This window comes from Theropithecus gelada, chromosome 2 (assembly GCF_003255815.1).
Source record: "Theropithecus gelada isolate Dixy chromosome 2, Tgel_1.0, whole genome shotgun sequence".
Taxonomy (NCBI): Eukaryota; Metazoa; Chordata; class Mammalia; order Primates; family Cercopithecidae; genus Theropithecus; species Theropithecus gelada.
Window position 1 is genome coordinate 87,891,969 of NC_037669.1, and position 17,019 is coordinate 87,908,987.

The following is a 17,019-nucleotide window of genomic DNA, read 5'->3' on the forward strand; positions in this document are numbered from 1 at the left end:
AAAAAAAAAAAAAAAAAAAAAAGATTTGCCTATTCTAGACATTTTGTATAAATGGATCAGTTAACATCTGATCTTTTGTTTCTGGCTTCTCAAGATTCCTCCATGTTGTCGCACGAGGCAGTACTTTATTACTTTTTATTGCCAAATAATATTCTAGTGTATAGATATAGCACATTTGTTTGTCCATCCATTAGTTAATGGACATTTGGGTTATTTCTACTTTTTGGCTATTATGAATAATGCAGCTCTGAACATATGTGTACATTTTTGTGTGGACATGTATTTTCAGTTATCTTGGGTAAATACCTAGGAGTGGAATTTCTGGGTCACATGGTAACTCTTGTTTTTTTGGAAAAACTTTTCCAGAGCAACTGTACCATTTTTACATTTTCATTAGCAATGTATGAAGGTTCCAATTTCTCTATGTCCTCACCAATACTTGTTGTCTCTCTTTTTATAGCTATGCTGGAGGGTGTGGAGTAGTATCTCGTTGTGGTTTTGATTTGCATTGGAATCATATTTTTATTTTGTAGCTGTATTTTTTTTTTTTCATTATACTAGTTGTCTTTGTTCCAGATATGGTTGTGGTATGTGTGTTTTAGTGTGCTTCTTAAAATGGCAATTTCAGGAGAACAGATACATATATATAGGCAGAGTGGTTTAGAATTCACATCCAAGTTTTGCTAATATTTTGCATCAACTCCTATTTATCTCGATGTATTGCAGGGTGGTGGCCTTGTCCATGTCACCTGTGGATGACACTTTCATTTCTGGGTCTCTTGATAAGACCATTCGACTCTGGGATCTCCGGTCTCCTAACTGCCAGGTAATGGTACCTCACAGTTATGCTTTTTGAGCATTTTCTATGGTAGGCCCTATAATGAACTCTCCCTCTCAAAGAAGGGAGAAAACAATGGTTCCATTCTGGGATCCCAGGGTCTTTTTAAATTTTGGAGAAAATCTGTTTTCTTAGTTGGTAGCTGCTAAGCAAATACCCTAATCTAGTGCAGATTGCATTGTACTCTGTGGCTTAATTGTTGTGGGGTTTTTGTTGTTTTGTTTTGTTTTTGTTTTTGTTTTCGTTTTGAGACCGGGTTTTGCTGTTGTTGGCCAGGCTGGAGTGCAATGGTGCGATCTCGGCTCACCGCAACCTCCACCTCCAGGGTTCAAGCGATTCTTCTGCCTCAACCTCCCAAGTAGCTGGGATTACAGGCATGCACCACCATGTCCGGCTAATTTTGTATTTTTAGTAGAAACGGGGTTTCTCCATGTTGGTCAGGGTGGTCTCCCGACCTCAGGTGATCCGCCCACCTTGGCCTCCCAAAGTTCTGGAACTGTAGGTGTGAGCCACTACGCCCAGCCAGCTTAATGTTTTTAAAAGTGTTCCTAGAGCTTTTAGCTTCAAGGGATTTATTTTTATTTGAATTCTGTGTCTGTAATATTGTGCAGTTAGAGTTGATCAGAAATTGTCTGGAGACCTGTTTTTTAAAAGCTTCATTTTAGTTTTATGTTTGCTTTTTCTGTTCTGTAGGTAGACTGATATCTGTTTGTATGCCTTTCTTAGTTTTAATCGGGAAAAGTAAATTATATAGTGGTAGGGTCCTGGATTCATTTTTTTCCTCATTGTACTAGCAGTCTTTGGTTGTTCCAGGTGTGGTTGTGGTATGTGTGTTTTAGTGTATTTCTTATTTCTTTTCTCTTAGGGCCTCATGCATCTGCAGGGGAAGCCAGTTTGTTCTTTTGATCCAGAAGGGTTAATTTTCGCTGCAGGTGTCAACTCTGAAATGGTCAAACTTTATGACCTTCGTTCTTTTGACAAGGTAAATCTTTGAATCTTTGAGCTATCTTAATATTATGGTGAAATAGACATGTAACTGCTTTTTTTTTTTTTTTTTTTTTTGAGACAAGAGTTTTGCTTTTGTTGTCCAAGCTGGAGTGCAGTGGTGCAATCTCAGCTCGCTGCAGCCTCTGCCTTCCAGGTTCAAGTGATTCTCCTACCTCAGCCTCCCAAGTAGTTGGGATTACACATCCCGCCACCACGCCTGGCTAATTTTTTGTATTTAGTAGAGACGGGGTTTCACCATGTTGGTCAGGCTGCTCTCAAACTCCTCACCTCTGGTGATCCACCCACCTCAGCCTCCCAAAGTGCTGGGATTACAGGCGCGAGCCACCACGCCTGGCCCTGTAAGAGCATTTTCTACAAAAAGAAAAATATGGTAGATATTAGAGAGTGGCAGAGAAGTAGCTCATTCTCTGCTTTCCTTAGTCAAAAAAGAATCTAAAGGAATAGGATGGGAATTGGCTCTAGCAGAAGAAATTGTTAATATGCCTTGGGCCTGGGGCTACTATTTTTTATCTTTTGCAGGGGCCATTTGCTACCTTTAAGATGCAATATGATCGAACTTGTGAGTGGACAGGACTTAAATTCAGCAATGATGGCAAGCTCATCCTCATTTCCACCAACGGCAGCTTCATTCGTCTCATTGATGCATTCAAAGGAGTGGTGATGCACACGTTTGGGGTGAGCTGATGGCCTTCAAGCATGGCTGTTTCCATGCTTATACTTCCTATGCTAAGAATTATGTTAGCTGGTTGGTGGAGACCAACAGTTACTCTTGACTTACTCATGAAGGCATGCACTTGTATTTTTTCTTCCTGCTCATTGAACTTACCTCCCTTGGATTCTGTAGACATTCATTTCTCACCAAGTGACCCAAGTTTGGTATTTAGATATAAAATAATGTCTTAAAAATAAAGTTTTCTTGCTCCCTTGAGTGTACCTTGAATACAGAGTTGAAGGTGGGAGTGGATTGTCAAGGATGGCAACCACATTTGAAAGCTTGGTGGTGTAGTACATGACAAGGAAAGGGTTTCATGGAAAGGAAGGTGATGCATGTGCTAAGTTAGTGTTTGTAGGCAGCTGTTTTTATTAACGGCTCTGTAACAACAAAAGAACTGCTCTGTTTTGTTTTAGGGTTATGCCAATAGCAAAGCTGTCACACTGGAGGCTTCATTTACTCCTGACTCTCAGTTTATTATGATTGGTGAGTTTCCTTTATCCCCTGTGGGGGTTATTTCTCTGGTACTATGCATTTTTTTGTTTAAATTATTAACTGAGACATTATTATCTATTTGATAGATGTTCTCAGATTTCTGTATAGCACATTATGCCAAGGACATAGTGTCTTTTAACTGCCCTGACTGGACCAAAATTTGAGTTAAACTCTACAAGCACTACCTTATTAGTAATACTGATGTCCTGGTGTAACCCTACATTCAGTCATCTTAGTGGCTGCCTGTCGGTAGGGTAATGGTATTCGGCCCCTTTTTTAGATGAGAAAACTGAAGTCAGAGGGGAAGTGACATGCCTGTGAACAAATAGCTAGGGTCAAGATCAATTTCCAAAGTGTTCTTCCTTCACTGCCTCTCGTCCCTCTCAAATTTGCCTGAGGGATGGGTCCTAAAGCTTGGCCTATCCTCAGACCTCAATCCATGTCTCATTTCCAGTTGTCTTTGCATTGTGTCTTGAGCTGTTACATTTTCCTTGAATATCCTCTTTAGGTTCAGAGGATGGCAAGATCCATGTCTGGAATGGAGAGAGCGGTATAAAAGTAGCTGTGTTGGATGGTAAACACACAGGCCCGATTACCTGTTTGCAATTCAACCCCAAGTTCATGACTTTTGCCAGCGCATGTTCCAACATGGTATGTGAACAGTAAGAGGTGTCTGCCACTCAGGGACCCTTTCCAGTTGAGGTGGTGGGTGCCTCAATAAGCACAGCAAGCTGTGTTCTATGTAGGTAGATTACAAGCATCCAAGTACATGTTTCTCAACTGGTGGTTTCCCTATTTCACCTCCTATTATTTGACCTCTGGCTGGGCTGGTTTTGTCTTTCATTTTTATTCTTCCTAGAGGTGATCAGGAATCACCTTTGAGCTCCAAGGAAATCATAGGCCAGTTTTTGCTCTGGACTCTAATTTTAGGTCCAAACTACCTGGGCTATGCTTGGCAATTTTTTTGCTCCTTAAAATACTCTGAACTGGCCTATTATGGTTTCAGTTTTCCATTCCTGTTGGTTTATGCCAAATTCCCAGAAATTTCTACAGTTGGTCATAACTCACCACTTAGAATTAACTCCAGACCCTTGTCTCTTCCTAGATAATACTAACAGAATAAAGGATCAGTGAGTCTCAGCTCCGGTTTTCCCTTGTGATCTCCTAAACCTGCCTGGGTATTCGGGGATGAGACATTTCATTACTAGCCTACCCAGAACACATTGCCCTCTTGCTTTTTTTTTTTTTTAACCAAGAAAAAAAATATTAGAAGAAATACAGCAAAACCATCCAGTTCCTTATTTTTTACAGCCCAGGAAGGAGAGGACCTGTTGGAGGTAACCTGGTGGATTAGCAATGAGGCCAGGTTACCTATTCACCCACCTCCCAGGCAGCACTCCTTTTTTTACATTCCTTTAAAAAAAAAAGGGGTGTGCTCTGGTGGAAGGTGTTCAGTGATTATTGGAGAAAAACAGAACCAGTTTACTTTCACATAGAGGGAAGAGTGTTTCTGTCTCCTTAGAGCATCAGGGTTAGTTGGTCAGGAGGGAGGACCACCAGAGCCATTGGGGTTGGGCACATTTTTGCTGTGGGGTGAGATATGAATAACCCTCGGCAGTGAGGAGATGCTTGGCTTTTTAAAGTTGATTTATGTTCTCTTTCTAGGCCTTTTGGTTGCCCACCATTGATGACTGACCCTGATGCTGCTCGGCTATTTCTGTACAGTGAGGGCGGCCAGCAGGAAGATACTCAGAGGGGACTGAGATAATAGTGGGATTGGATCATTTGACTGGGCTGGAGAACATCCTTTTACATGGCCTTCCCATGGATGTGCTGTACATCTGCTCAAAAGAAAATAATTACTTTGATGAGCGTCTTCAAAAGGACTCTTGGTGCAACAGACTGAATTGGAACTCAGCTTTTCTAGCTGTCACTGCACCAAGCTCTGCTAGAGGAGCGACTGGACTCACGATTTGGTATAGTGGGGCTCTCAAGCATCTTCAATTTGAATGTACATTCTGCTGAGGAGCCAGTGAAGTCATCAGTTCTGCACATCCCTTCTCCTACCCCCCAACTGCATGGGAAGTCACAGTCCTGGTTTTGAAATGCTCGGGCAGCTCAGCCGCTTGCCCTCACCCTGCATGTCTTGTTACTGGGTCTCCCTGTGTACTTGTGGCATTATCCACAACCATCATGTTTCTTAGGTGCCAAACATTTACAGAAACATTTTCATATATCTTGGGGTCAGAGAGAGGGACAGATACAGAAGGAAGTCATGCAGTTAGTTTCTGCAGTTAGTCGTGTGAGACTAGGTGGTCGGGCAGGCCTCAGGCTGTCGGTGTTGGGTGGGAAAAGACCCAAGGGCCTGAAAGGGATGGAAAGGGGAGGGTAGCGGGAGGGTAGCAGGTGAGTTCCTAGGGCTGGAAGGTTTAGCAGCAGCCTGGTGCAGTGCCCTGTCATCAAGACAAACCCACAGTCCTCCTGGGTGCCTACCAAGCTTGGTTTGTACAAAAGCAAGGTGGGAGTCTATTTTTGTACATGAGATACATCACACTTTCCTGTGGGCCAGTATTGTGAAGTGAGTCTGAGTTGTTTACACTGATGCCTTCCCTGCCCACCACAAATTGTGTACATAGTCTTCAGATGATACCACCCCTTTCCCCGGCTCCCAACTAAGAGCTGGTTCTAGGTCTGTGTTATATGTCTTATTTAGCCTTTTTATATATGACCTTTGATTTCTGTTGTTTGTATTTTAGCACCTTCATTTAAATACATCTGTGTGCATACAGATATGCATATATGTGTGTGCATATGCATATATCTCTCATCTGTAGTTTCTGAGAGTTCAGCTGAAGCAGATGGAGTCCTGCAGCCCAGGAGACACATTGCATCCCTGCTAATAGTGTTTGCCACAAGTATTAGTGAATCTTCCTTATTAATGTTTTCATTTCAGAAGACTGAAGCAAAGCTTATAGTGTTTGCTGTTTCCATGGCAGCTAAGTGAGGGTTTTGGGATGACTCACTGTGTTCCTCAAGCTGCACTTTGGGGCCATCTCTGCAGTATTAGCCCCCTTTTTGCTTGGTGGTACTCTTGTCTGTGCCTGTGTGTGTGTGATAGTCACTCTTGCATGGCTTCCATGTCTGGGTTGTGGCATTTGGGGATAAGGTGCTGGAGCCAGAGCATTTTCAGTTTGTTTGAGGCCTTGTTGCCAATGATAGATCACTCCCGTTGACCTGGTATGCCTGCTTGCTTGCTGCTTTTCCTTGCTTTCTCTTGGATGAGGAAGGGACTCTGGTCAGGCCCAGGCTGAGTGAGATGAGCTGCAGCTGGCTCATGGCCACCTTAGAGCAGAGAGAGTGGTCTCTCATTTTACTAAGTTCCTAAACAAACATTTATACAGGCAACACTCCTTGCAGATCCAGAAACTGAGGCACAGTAGAGTTATGACTTGCTCAAGAATACGTAGCTTCTAGGGAGTAAATCAAGGCATCACAACTTCTGTTCAGCAGGCAGGAATAGGCTGTGAATTGCTAGCACTTTTTTTTTCAAGCAATTACTTTTTGACTTGTTCCTCCAACGGAAAGTGCAAGAGGCATACACCTTTCCCAAATGTAGACTAGAATCTGCAGGATGCCACCCACTGTATAGCTCTGCTTTCCCAGAGAGGAAGAACTTTTAGAAACCAAATGATCTTGTTATTGCCCACCCCTGGCTTTTCAGGGTAGAAAATTCATGATAGGAATGATTGTTAAGAGAATGCTTGGAACCATGGGTTAACAGGAAAGGCTACATAACTTCACATATCTGCAACCAGAGCAGCCACCAAGCATGACTTACTCAGCAGCAGGAAGATGATTGTATTTGAATTCCTGTGTGTCCAAAACTGAGGCACCATGTTCTTTGAAAACATGCCACCTCAAGGCTGAGCACAGTGGCTCATGCCTGTAATCCCAGCACTTTGGGAGGCCAAGGCGGGAGGATCACTGGAGGTCGGGAGTTCGAGACCAGCCTGACCAACATGGAGAAACCCCATCTCTACTAAAAATACAAAATTAGCCGGGTGTGGTGGCACATGCCTGTAATGACAGCTACCCGGGAGGCTGAGGCAGGAGAATCGCTTGAACCTGGGAGGTGGAGGTTGTGGTGAGTTGAGATCATGCCATTGCACTCTGGCCTGGGCAGCAAGAGCAAAACGCCATCTCAAAAACAAACAAAACATGCCACCTCATGGCTTGTATTGTTGGGCCCTGTGGTTGCAAAGCTGCCTCCTGAGTTAAGGAGGAAAGGGAAAAGATATAGCTGGAAGTGAGTGGAAGAGATGCTGAGGGCTGGGGCTGCACAGATGCTCTCAGCAGAGCTAGAGGTGCTCAAGCCCTACTGGGGATGGATGGGGAGTGGGGCAGCGGCATTTGCTACCTTAGGAATCAGGGCCAAAGCCACTGATGTTTATTTGACAGCAACACTGCACTGGGTACTTAAAGAAATACTTAAAGAAATTATTTCCTGTTGCAATTATAATTACTGCTTATTAAGGAAATTTTGGGAATTTTAGAAAGAATCAAGTTTGCCACCCAAATGCTACCACTGTTAATCTTTTGGTGTTAAATGTTCCCCCTAGACATTTCTGTGCATAGATTTTTGGTGTGTTTACATAGTCATTATTCTACTGTATATACAATTTTATGTCCCTTTTGTACTTAACATATAAACATTTTTTCCATGTTACAGTCTTAAACAGAATTTTATGGCTGCCTTCTCTTTGATGTGAGTTTCTGTAGCATTGTTTTCCTGGTCCCAGAGCTGGAGGGAGGCTTGGGTTTTCTCCTATTAGTTCTCCTGGCTCACACTGCAGCTTGCTGTAATGCTGTGTGGATGGATTGCTGGGCTCTCTGGGACTGCCTCTGACTGCCCCTTGGTAACTTAAGATTTATGGGCTGGTGGGGGGAACCCCTAGAACCAACCTTCAACCCCAGGCTGTAATAGCCATAGAGCCAGAAATGACTGACTGGGAAAGGCAAGCCTGAGCCAGCCTGAGTCTTTGGAGACTGTCTGGCACTTATCTCAGGCTGCCTTGCATCCCCTACTGTTTACCTCAACCCTTGACCAGATTGACAACCTCTAGTTGGAATATGTTTTGTCCTGCTAGGCCCTGGCTTCAGGAGGGCAAGGATATTGGAGTCTCTCTGAGGCCCTGGCACACAGTCTGGCAGAAGGTAATTGCTTTGGTAACCCATCAGGCTGCTGCTCTAGCTCAGCATCCTCAGAGCTGTAGAACCTGCTTCCTGCTCTTGCTTCACCCTCTCTGGATCAGCAAAGAAAACCTCGGGCCTGCTACATTTTCACATTGCTCTTGAGACTCTGCGACAGTGGCAGAGGGAACATCCTAGCTTGTGTGTGACAGGCCGTGCATAGGCTTCTCTGACACAGACTGTACGAAGGAAGAGACCCACTCCTGGCCTGATGGGAGGACTGCTGTCATGTTCAGCTCTGCTGGGAGACATGAACAAGTAGGTAAGCATGGCTGCCCTTACAGCAGCTACTCCAGTCTCTGGCCTGCTCGCAACTGAAAGACCCACTTCACCCACTCCCCAGGCTTCAGCCTTGTGATGTGAGGAACAACAGCAGGCCGGGTGGCAAGCTAGGCAAGCAGGCTGTGGGGGCGAGCTGGCTCAGCAGTTGATGTGGGTAAGAGAAGCAGGCACAGGATGCTGCCCACAGTTTTTTTTTTTGTTTTTGCCCAGGCGGAGTGGTGAGGTAGTGGGGGCTGTGGTGAGGAAAGAGGAAGTGACACTCCTACAGGCTGGTAGGATAGCACTCAAGCTGCCTGATTAGAGGAGTCCTGGTGAGACTACCATAGGGCCCAGCTGTGGACAGGTTCAGCCCTGAAGTCCTGCACTGTGGAATACAGCAGTGGGAAATGTCTGATGCAGTTTTTCGAGTCTTCCCTGGAGAATGTGTAGGAAATGAAATCTACGGTTAATGGGTAGGAAAGGGGGTCTGGGGCCAGGTGCAGTGGCTCATGCCTGTAATCCCAGCACTTTGGGAGACCGAGATGGGTGGATCACTTGAGGTCAGGAGTTTGAGACCAGCCTGGCCAACATGATGAAACCCCATCTCTACTAAAAATATTAGGTGTGGTGGTGTGTGCGTGTAATCCCAGCTATTCAGGAGGCTGAGGCAGGAGAATCACTTGAACCCAGGAGGCTAGAGGTTGCAGTGAACTGAGATTGCACCATTGCACTCCAGCCTGGGTGACAAGAGTGAAACTCTCTCCAAAAAAAAAAAAAGCTGGCGGGGGTAGTGGTGGGTTCTGAGAGCCTCTCAGTTGAGTTAATTATACAGGTTTTACCATTGGCTCTGCGACCTGTTGGATATTCTTTTTGGCTGCAATTTTGGGCTGTCAGTTGCCTGGTAAGAGAATTCACATAAAGTAGGAGTAAATCAGGGAAGGGTCAAGTAAAGCTGAGGTTATGAAGGTGGCTGCCTTGTAATTCAACAGATACTTCATGAGCACTTGAGCTTTGGTACGTTCTAGTTGACAGCATAGTTGTTTTAGTTGACAGCATAGTAGTTGTTTTTGAGACAGAGTTTCGCTCTTGTTGCCCAGGCTGGAGTACAATGGTGCGATCTTGGCTCACCGCAACCTCCGCCTCCCAGGTTCAAGCGATTCTCCTGCCTCAGCCTCCCAAGTAGCTGGGATTACAGACATGCGCCACCACACCTGGCTAATTTTGTATTTTTAGTAGAGACAGGGTTTCAACATGTTGGTCAGGCTGATCTCAAACTCCCGACCTCAGGTGATCTGCCTGCCTCAGCCTCCCAAAGTGCTGGGATGACAGGCGTGAGCCAGCATGCCCGGCCCCATTTTTGTGTGTGTGTGTGTGTGTGTTTTGAGACAGTCTCACTGTGTTGCCCAGGCTGGAGTGGAGTGGCACAATTTCCGCTCACTGCAGCTTCCACCTCCTGGGTTCAGGTGATCCTCCCACCTCAGCCTTCCGAGTAGCTAGGACCACAGGCATATATCACAATGCCCAGCTAATTTTTTGTATTTTTTTTATAGATACGGGGTTTCACCATGTTGTTCAAGATGATCTCAGACTCCTGAGCTCAAGTGATCTGCCTGCCTCAGCCTCCCAAAGTCCTGGGATTACTGGCGTGAGCCACTGTGCCTGGCCAAGATGACAACATAGTCTTTTTGGATTAGATGAACTAAGCTGCTTATTAAACAGCAAGCCCTAGGGCCCTAACTTTATCCAGCTAATTCTAGCTTTACAGAAATTTGCATTCAAAAGTAAGTGAAAAAGTCACAGTGTACATCTGTAATTCCAGCTACAGGCTGGGAGGACTGCTTGAACCCAGCAGTTTGAGACTAGCCTGGGCAAAACAGACCCTGTCTCATTACTTTTTATTTTTATTTTTTTGAGATGGAGTCTCGCTATGTCGCCCAGGCTGGAGTGCAGTGGCACAATCTCAGCTCACTGCAACCTCCGCCTCCCGTGTTCAAACGATTCTTCTGCCTCAGCCTTCTGAGCACCTGGGACTACAGGCGCGCACGACCACATCCAGCTAATTTTTGGATTTTCAGTAAAGACAGGGTTTCACCATATTGGCCAGGCTGGTCTCGAACTGACCTCATGATCGGCCTGCTTCAGCCTCCCAAAGTGCTGGGATTACAGGTTTGAGCCACCATGCCTGGCTTTTTTTTTTTTTTTTTTTTAAGTGAAAAGACCACCCTTCCAGTATCTCAAACCCATAGCCTACAAGTAAGTACATGGTGGCGCACGCCTGTAATCCTAGAGAAGCTGAGGTGGGATTATCACTTGCATCCAGTTTGAGCCAGTCTGGGCAACAGACCCTGTCTCTACAAAAAATAAAAAGTTAGCAGGGTGTGGTGGTGCATACCTGTGGTCCCAGCTACTCGGAATGCTGAGGTGGGAGGATCACTTGAGCCCAGGAGGTCAAAACTGCAGTGATCACACCACTGCACTCCAGCCTGGGTGACAGAGTGAGACTCTGTCTCCCCCCGCGCCCCGCCAAAAAAAAACTAGTGTGGTGGCTCATACCTGTAACCCCACCACTTTGGGAGGCTGAGGCAGGTGGATCACTTAGAGTCAGGCGTTCAAGACCAGCCTGGCCAACATGGTGAAACCCCGTCTCTACTAAAAATACAAAAATTAGCTGGGTGTGATGGCGCATGCCTGCAGTCCCAGCTACTTGGGAAGCTGAGGCAGGAGAATGGCTTGAACCCGGGAGGTGGAGGTTGGAGGTTGCATTGAGCCCAGACCGTGCCCACTGGACTCCAGCCTGGGTGACACAGCGAGACTCCATCTCAAAAGGAAAAAAAAGTGATGGTAGAGACTTCTGTTTCCTGGCCAAAAATTCTCTCACTGGGGCTCACCCAGGCTGAGAACTAGGGAAACTGCAAAGAAAACATAGTCCTGATTATGTGCAGGCTTACAAGGTAGAGCTAAAACTAATCCACTGGAAGGTAACAAGAAACAGCAATAAGTATCCTTTTTTTTTTTTTTTTTTCCTTTTTTGAAACAGTCTTGCTGTCACCCAGGCTGGAGTGCAGTGGCGTGATCACCACTCGCTGCAAGCTCCGCCTCCTCCCGAGTTCACGCCATTCTCCTGCCTCAGCCTCTGGAGTACCTCGGACTATAGGCAGCTGCCACCATGACCGGCTAATTTTTTGTATTTTTAGTAGATACAGGGTTTCACCGTGTTAGCCAGGATGGCCTTGATCTCCTGACCTTGAAGTCTGCCCGCCTCGGCCTCCCAAAGTGCTGGGATTACAGGCGTGAGCCACCACACCCAGCCAACAATAGGTATCCTTAATCCAAGCTGTACAGCAATTCATGATTCACAAGTCTCTTCTGTAGAAAACATTTAATAATAGGGAGGTGATGGAATAACAAAGCAAAGGCAGTGTTGGGGCATCAGACCAGGGCAGGGCTGGAACTAGGGAGAAGCAACCAGTTAGGAGGCAGGCTACTACAGGTAACAAATGGAGAGCCCTCTCACCCAGCCAACTCCAAGAGTTCCTCTAGTCCCTTGTGCTTTACCCCAGACTTTAGCCCCAGAGCCTGTTCCTCATCTCCAGCAAAGAATAGCAGGGCAGGACCTGAGTTGGTCTCTTTTCAGGGGCTGTCTTGAAGATGGCTGTTTAAGCAGACATGAGGCTGCCCAAAGGTTTCTACAAGCCACCCTGCGTGGACTTTGGGGGTTGTTGAACGCATGCTCTGACATCCATGAATTGGAGACCTGGATCTAAACATGGGTTAGCTGCCCATCCTGGCATCTTTGGCTAATACCCTTAGCCTGGGTGCCCCTGAGAATGATAATTTGGGCTGTTGAAGATCCTGTCTGAGGAACCTCACATGGGTTTCCTAGTTAACTTGTAAAGTCACTCTGCCAGAGGTTATCACCGCAAAAAGCAGGACCTGGTGGGCTGAGCTCTCCATACCCTTCCAGCTCTGACTGCCTGGCATAAATGTTCCTCTTGAGATGGATGTGTGTTGAGGTGCAGGGAGAGCGCTGGGCTGTGGCTAGGGATAGGGCAGGCAGGATTTGCTCTTGGTCACACTGGAGGGATGCCCAGACCACACCCGGGCACTGGAGCAGTTCTGGGATACAGTGTCTGAATCCTCAGCGGCCACTGCTCTCTTGGCCCTGACTGTGCAAGGGAATCACGAACACAGAGACGTCATCGTAGGACACCTGCCCTTCCTCTGTGGGACTGTCTTCCTTTCCCTGTGTGCTGTGTATCAGCATCTGGGCCAGCTTCAAGAACCTGTGAAGACCATCCTGCAGATAGACTTCAGGGGCAGAGCAAAGGGGCAAGGCCAGCCCTCAGGAGAACTCACTGCACAAGGCTGGACATGGGGACCCAAGCAGTGCAGTCCGACTGGGGACCAAGCAAGCTGCAAGCCTGGAAGGGCCATGGGCTGAACCACAAGAGGCTATATCCAGGGATTTTTGGAACCCTAGTCTCCCCTCCTCCTCCAAGAAGCTTGAGACAGCCCTGATCCTGGCCAGCTGCCAGCTCATTGTCAGTGCTATCTTCTCAGCCATAACTACTTGGGCTTGCTGCTGGCACCAACCCAGGCCCAGGCAGGTCCCCAGCAGCTACAGTACCTGTGTGGGTCCTCTTGGTTCCCAGGGAGGAAGCTCCGCACCAGCCATGCCACCTGCTCGTTGGACAGGACATCCCAGAGTCCATCAGTCGCCATGACAACCACATCATCCTCCTGTAGCTCCAGCTGGCCCACATCCAGCACAGTCACCTACAAGTTAAGCCTGAGGATCTTGCACACTCCCTTCCCGACTCCCAACAGCCTCACTGTCCACCTTTCTGGGCAAATGGAAGCTGGGATGGACAGCGTTTCCCCCCTTACCTGTGGGACAGAGAGCAAGAAGGGCTTGAGCTGGATGTTCGTGTCTAGGACTCTGAGCTGATGGTCTCCCAGCCCCCGGGAGACAGCCAGTGTTCCTAGTAACCGAGCCTGAGGGAAAGTGAGGTGTGAGGTGATGGCAAATGGCTCCAGCAAATGTAGAAGTACCAGGCCCTAGCACTGCAGAGCACACAGGGAGAGGTGGACTGTGGCCCTTGGAAGCCTTAGACTGAGAAAATTCCTGGACTCAGAGCAAATCCCAGGCCACCAGCCACAGCTACCAGCAAGAGGCAAAGAAAGGAGCTCCCACCTCTGCAGGGGACAATGAAGAGGGATTCTTGGGGTTAGGGGGTGCCAGGCACTGACCTGCCTACCCTGTCCATGGATCAGTGGGTACTTGAGATCCGATTTCTCCACACGTTTGTAGCTCCTACCAGAAGCAGAGCCAGCATCCATGCAAGCCCTGTGCCCCATCTCATCTTTCCCCAACTCAGGGCCCAGCTATCACACCCTCACAGTGCCCACCCTGCCAAGGTAGAGGGGGGCTGCCCCAGGCCATACAGCTGGGACTGGATCCCAGGGGTCTCCCTTCCCACCTGTCCACCATCCCCACTCACCAACCACTCATGTGGTGATCCCTGAACAAAACCTTCTGTCCCAAGTCATCCCCCTTCAGCCGCCGAGGGAACTCCAGTCGGGTGAACTCGCCAGCCAGAAGCTCAGGGTAGACAAAGGCCTGGGGTGGGGAGGCTGCACTCAGGTCATACTCACTCTTGTGGCCCTGGACCCAGGAGTTGGGGCTTCACAGCCTCCATGCTGCCAAGGGCACCTACCAGCTGCTGGATCCGCTGCCGCTCAGTCTCTGGGGTGAACTCGAAGCTCAGTGGCCGTATCTCATCTCTTCGCACCAAGATGGCCCTGGATTGAGGAGAGAAGGGAGAGGTCTAGGAGGGGGGCTCCACCCTCACCCATGGCCACCCTCCTACCAGTCCTTCCTCCAACCACCACGACCCAGCTCTGCCCATGATGATTCCTTAAAGCCCTCCATGACTACCTAAGACCTGCAAGGGTGAAGGCTTAGCCCTTTAGCAGGGCCCCTGAAGTCCCCACCCTCCCCAGCAGCTACTGTCCACCCTCACATTCAACACATACCAAATACACACAATTCAGCCAGTCAATCCTTCCTACTATCCCTCCACTTCCAGCCACCTTTGCTTGTCCCCATTGCTGCTTGTGCTCTCCCCATCCCACCCTTGCCCACCTTCCAAGGGGTGACTCACCTGCTATCCCCAGCATTGGCCACGTACAGCTTTCCCTGCAGGGACACAGCCACCAGGGCTGTGCAGCCGCCCACCTGGCCTGAGGCCTCCAGCTCCCGCCCGATCACCTCGTCCTGGGGCAAACCAAGGCCATCTTAGCTGCTGCCTGTTCTGCCACCATACTACTTTGTCTCTCGATCCCCACCCTACCCGACAGTTCACTTCTACTAGCAGGCCTGACAGTCCCAGCCCAAAATCCAGCCATGCCTCCAAGATCCCTGCAGTCAGGAGATCTAGACAAGGGAAGTGCTACTCAAAATAGGAAGAGAAACCAGCCACTGCACCAAGAACCAAAAGGGTATTCAATTAGATGATGCAGGTAAAAGCACTTAGCACACAGTAGGCGCTGGATAAAATGAGAGGGGTTATGCTGACAGTGATGGCTGTTAGTAACAACCCAACCAACCCAATCTCATCCTCCCAATCCAAGGATCTGGTGTGATGACCATGGGTATACAGAGATGCCATTTCCCGAGATCCCTAGGGGCAAAATCTCCACTTCTTTCCCAGCCAAAAGCCACACACTCACACATTCCTGAAAGGCACTCTCCAATGCCCCGATCACCAAGTCTTCTGCCCTGATGCCCTTTTCCTCCACAAACTGAGGGTCACTGGGGCAGATGCAGCGGCCATTGAGGTGCATGGGGGGCTGAGTGGCCACCAAGCCCTCTACCACGGCCTCCAGCTGCCGGCGCAAGCAGGAGTGCAGGGTGTTGGCAGCCAAGATGGCTGCTGCAGGACCGCCGTGCCCGTCGAACAGTGCCCAGTAATGGCCTGTCAGGAACTGCACAGGAAGGGCTCAGTGTCAGCCTCTGCCTGACTTCCCCAGTTGTCCCCTGACCCACCCTGAACTAGAACATGGGGCAGCAGGGTAAGAACCTCAGCCTGCAGGTCGTGGCCCCAGCCTGTAGGAGGGATTCCAGTCAAGAACTCAGGCTGCGCTCACCTCCTCTGGGCACAGGGTCAGCCACTCTTCTTCAGCCCCAAATTCACATCTCCGGATGCACAGCTTCCCACAGGCGGCTTGATCCTCATTGAATTCAGATTTCTCTGCATTGATAATCCTGAGGCCAGGAAATGGTAAGCGACCCTCCAGGGACACACCTATGTCCCCATGGGCACAGGGAGAGGACCCCTCCCTCTGGGGCAACAGCTCCCCAGTGCTGTCCCTAACACACACTTAAGACAACCACGATGTAAGCTTCCTAACTTCAGTGGCCTCATGGTTAAGGTAAAAGTCAGGGCCCAGCTCCTCTGGAGCCTACCTGGTGACCCTGGGCTAGAAGGTATGTTGCCATTCCTGTCCCCTGCCCTGTCGCAGCCCAAAGCCCTGTCCCATACAGCGCAGGTCATACCCAGGGTGAGATGGTGGGGGTAGGGGGCGAGGGGAAATCTCCAAAGTCCCGAATGCTGGAACTCTACCGAGTCTCTGGGCCTCATCTTGGAAGCCCCTGGGCTGCAGGTCCTTCCCGACCTCCTGTCTTCTCTGAAGGGGAGGTCGGAATCCCAAGGAAAACGCAGGGTCGGGATGATGGGGACGTTGTCAGGATTCCGAGGAGAGGGCAAGAAGGGGCTGTCCACAGGTGGGTGGGGGCTGTCACTCACTCAGCTTCTCCCGCTTTCTAGGCCGGCGCAAGACCCGAGGCGGGCTCCGGTCCGGGCCCGAGCCAGGGGTCGGGGAGGGGCACTCACTCGGCGTAGCCTGCATTCCAGGGCAGCGTGCGTCCTCGCGCGGGACTGCGCACGGGCCGGGAGTCTGGGCGGCGCGAGGCGTCGGCTGCCCCGGGGCTGGAGCTGGAGCCGCGCAGGAAGCGGGGCCGTCGGTAGGGCACGGGGCTGGCACGCGGCCCGGGCGGCCGCGGCGCGGGGAGCGGCTCCCCAGGCAGGAAGCGGCGCCGGAACCAGCCGGCGGACATGGCGCGGCGGCAGGGGGCTGCCCGCGGAGCGCGGGGCGCTAGGGCTGGGCAGCCCGCGGGAGGAGGAAGTGGGTCGGGGGCGGGGCCGGGGGGGTTGCGCGGGCGGGGGGCGGGGCCGGGGGCGCGCGGAGGGGAGGCGACGCCCCCCAGCCCCGACCTCCGCCTGGGAGCGTGTTCGCGGCTGGCTTGCTGACTCCAGGGGTCAACCCTCGCGACCGCCCGAAGAAGCCCACGCCGGCATCAGCCCCATTTGACAAGCAGGAAAACCGAGGCCCAGAGAAGCGAAGTGGCCTGCCCAGCGTCTCACAGTAGCCAGGGAGGACTGTTCACCCACGC

The 17,019-nt window shown here is 49.6% G+C and overlaps 2 protein-coding genes across 3 annotated transcripts in view; one reads left to right on the forward strand and one right to left on the reverse strand.

The window, feature by feature from the left end:
• The window catches only part of WDR82 (WD repeat domain 82), a 24,768-nt gene extending 16,974 nt beyond the window's left edge, over positions 1–7,794 (forward strand). The window contains exons 4-9 of the mRNA XM_025377781.1: positions 727–826; positions 1,704–1,820; positions 2,366–2,521; positions 2,975–3,044; positions 3,562–3,704; positions 4,719–7,794. Of these exons, the coding sequence (XP_025233566.1) occupies positions 727–826; positions 1,704–1,820; positions 2,366–2,521; positions 2,975–3,044; positions 3,562–3,704; positions 4,719–4,748 (616 nt within the window). The 3' untranslated portion in view covers positions 4,749–7,794. The remainder of the gene's footprint in view (positions 1–726; positions 827–1,703; positions 1,821–2,365; positions 2,522–2,974; positions 3,045–3,561; positions 3,705–4,718) is intronic.
• A 4,132-nt stretch (positions 7,795–11,926) lies between these two features.
• Positions 11,927–16,780, reverse strand: PPM1M (protein phosphatase, Mg2+/Mn2+ dependent 1M). 2 transcript variants are annotated; one of them, XM_025377778.1, is made up of 10 exons: positions 16,460–16,780; positions 15,714–15,831; positions 15,297–15,551; positions 14,729–14,841; positions 14,282–14,366; positions 14,066–14,184; positions 13,815–13,878; positions 13,452–13,559; positions 13,192–13,340; positions 11,927–12,847 (listed from the first exon to the last, which is right to left on the reverse strand). In XM_025377778.1, the coding sequence occupies exons 1-10, from the start codon at positions 16,681–16,683 to the stop codon at positions 12,703–12,705; spliced, it is 1,380 nt and encodes a 459-aa protein (XP_025233563.1). In that variant the 5' UTR covers positions 16,684–16,780; the 3' UTR covers positions 11,927–12,702. The 2 variants fall into 2 exon arrangements, with proteins under 2 accessions (XP_025233563.1, XP_025233564.1); XM_025377779.1 differs by having other exon boundaries at positions 16,190–16,603.
• Between the last annotated feature and the right edge of the window lie 239 nt (positions 16,781–17,019).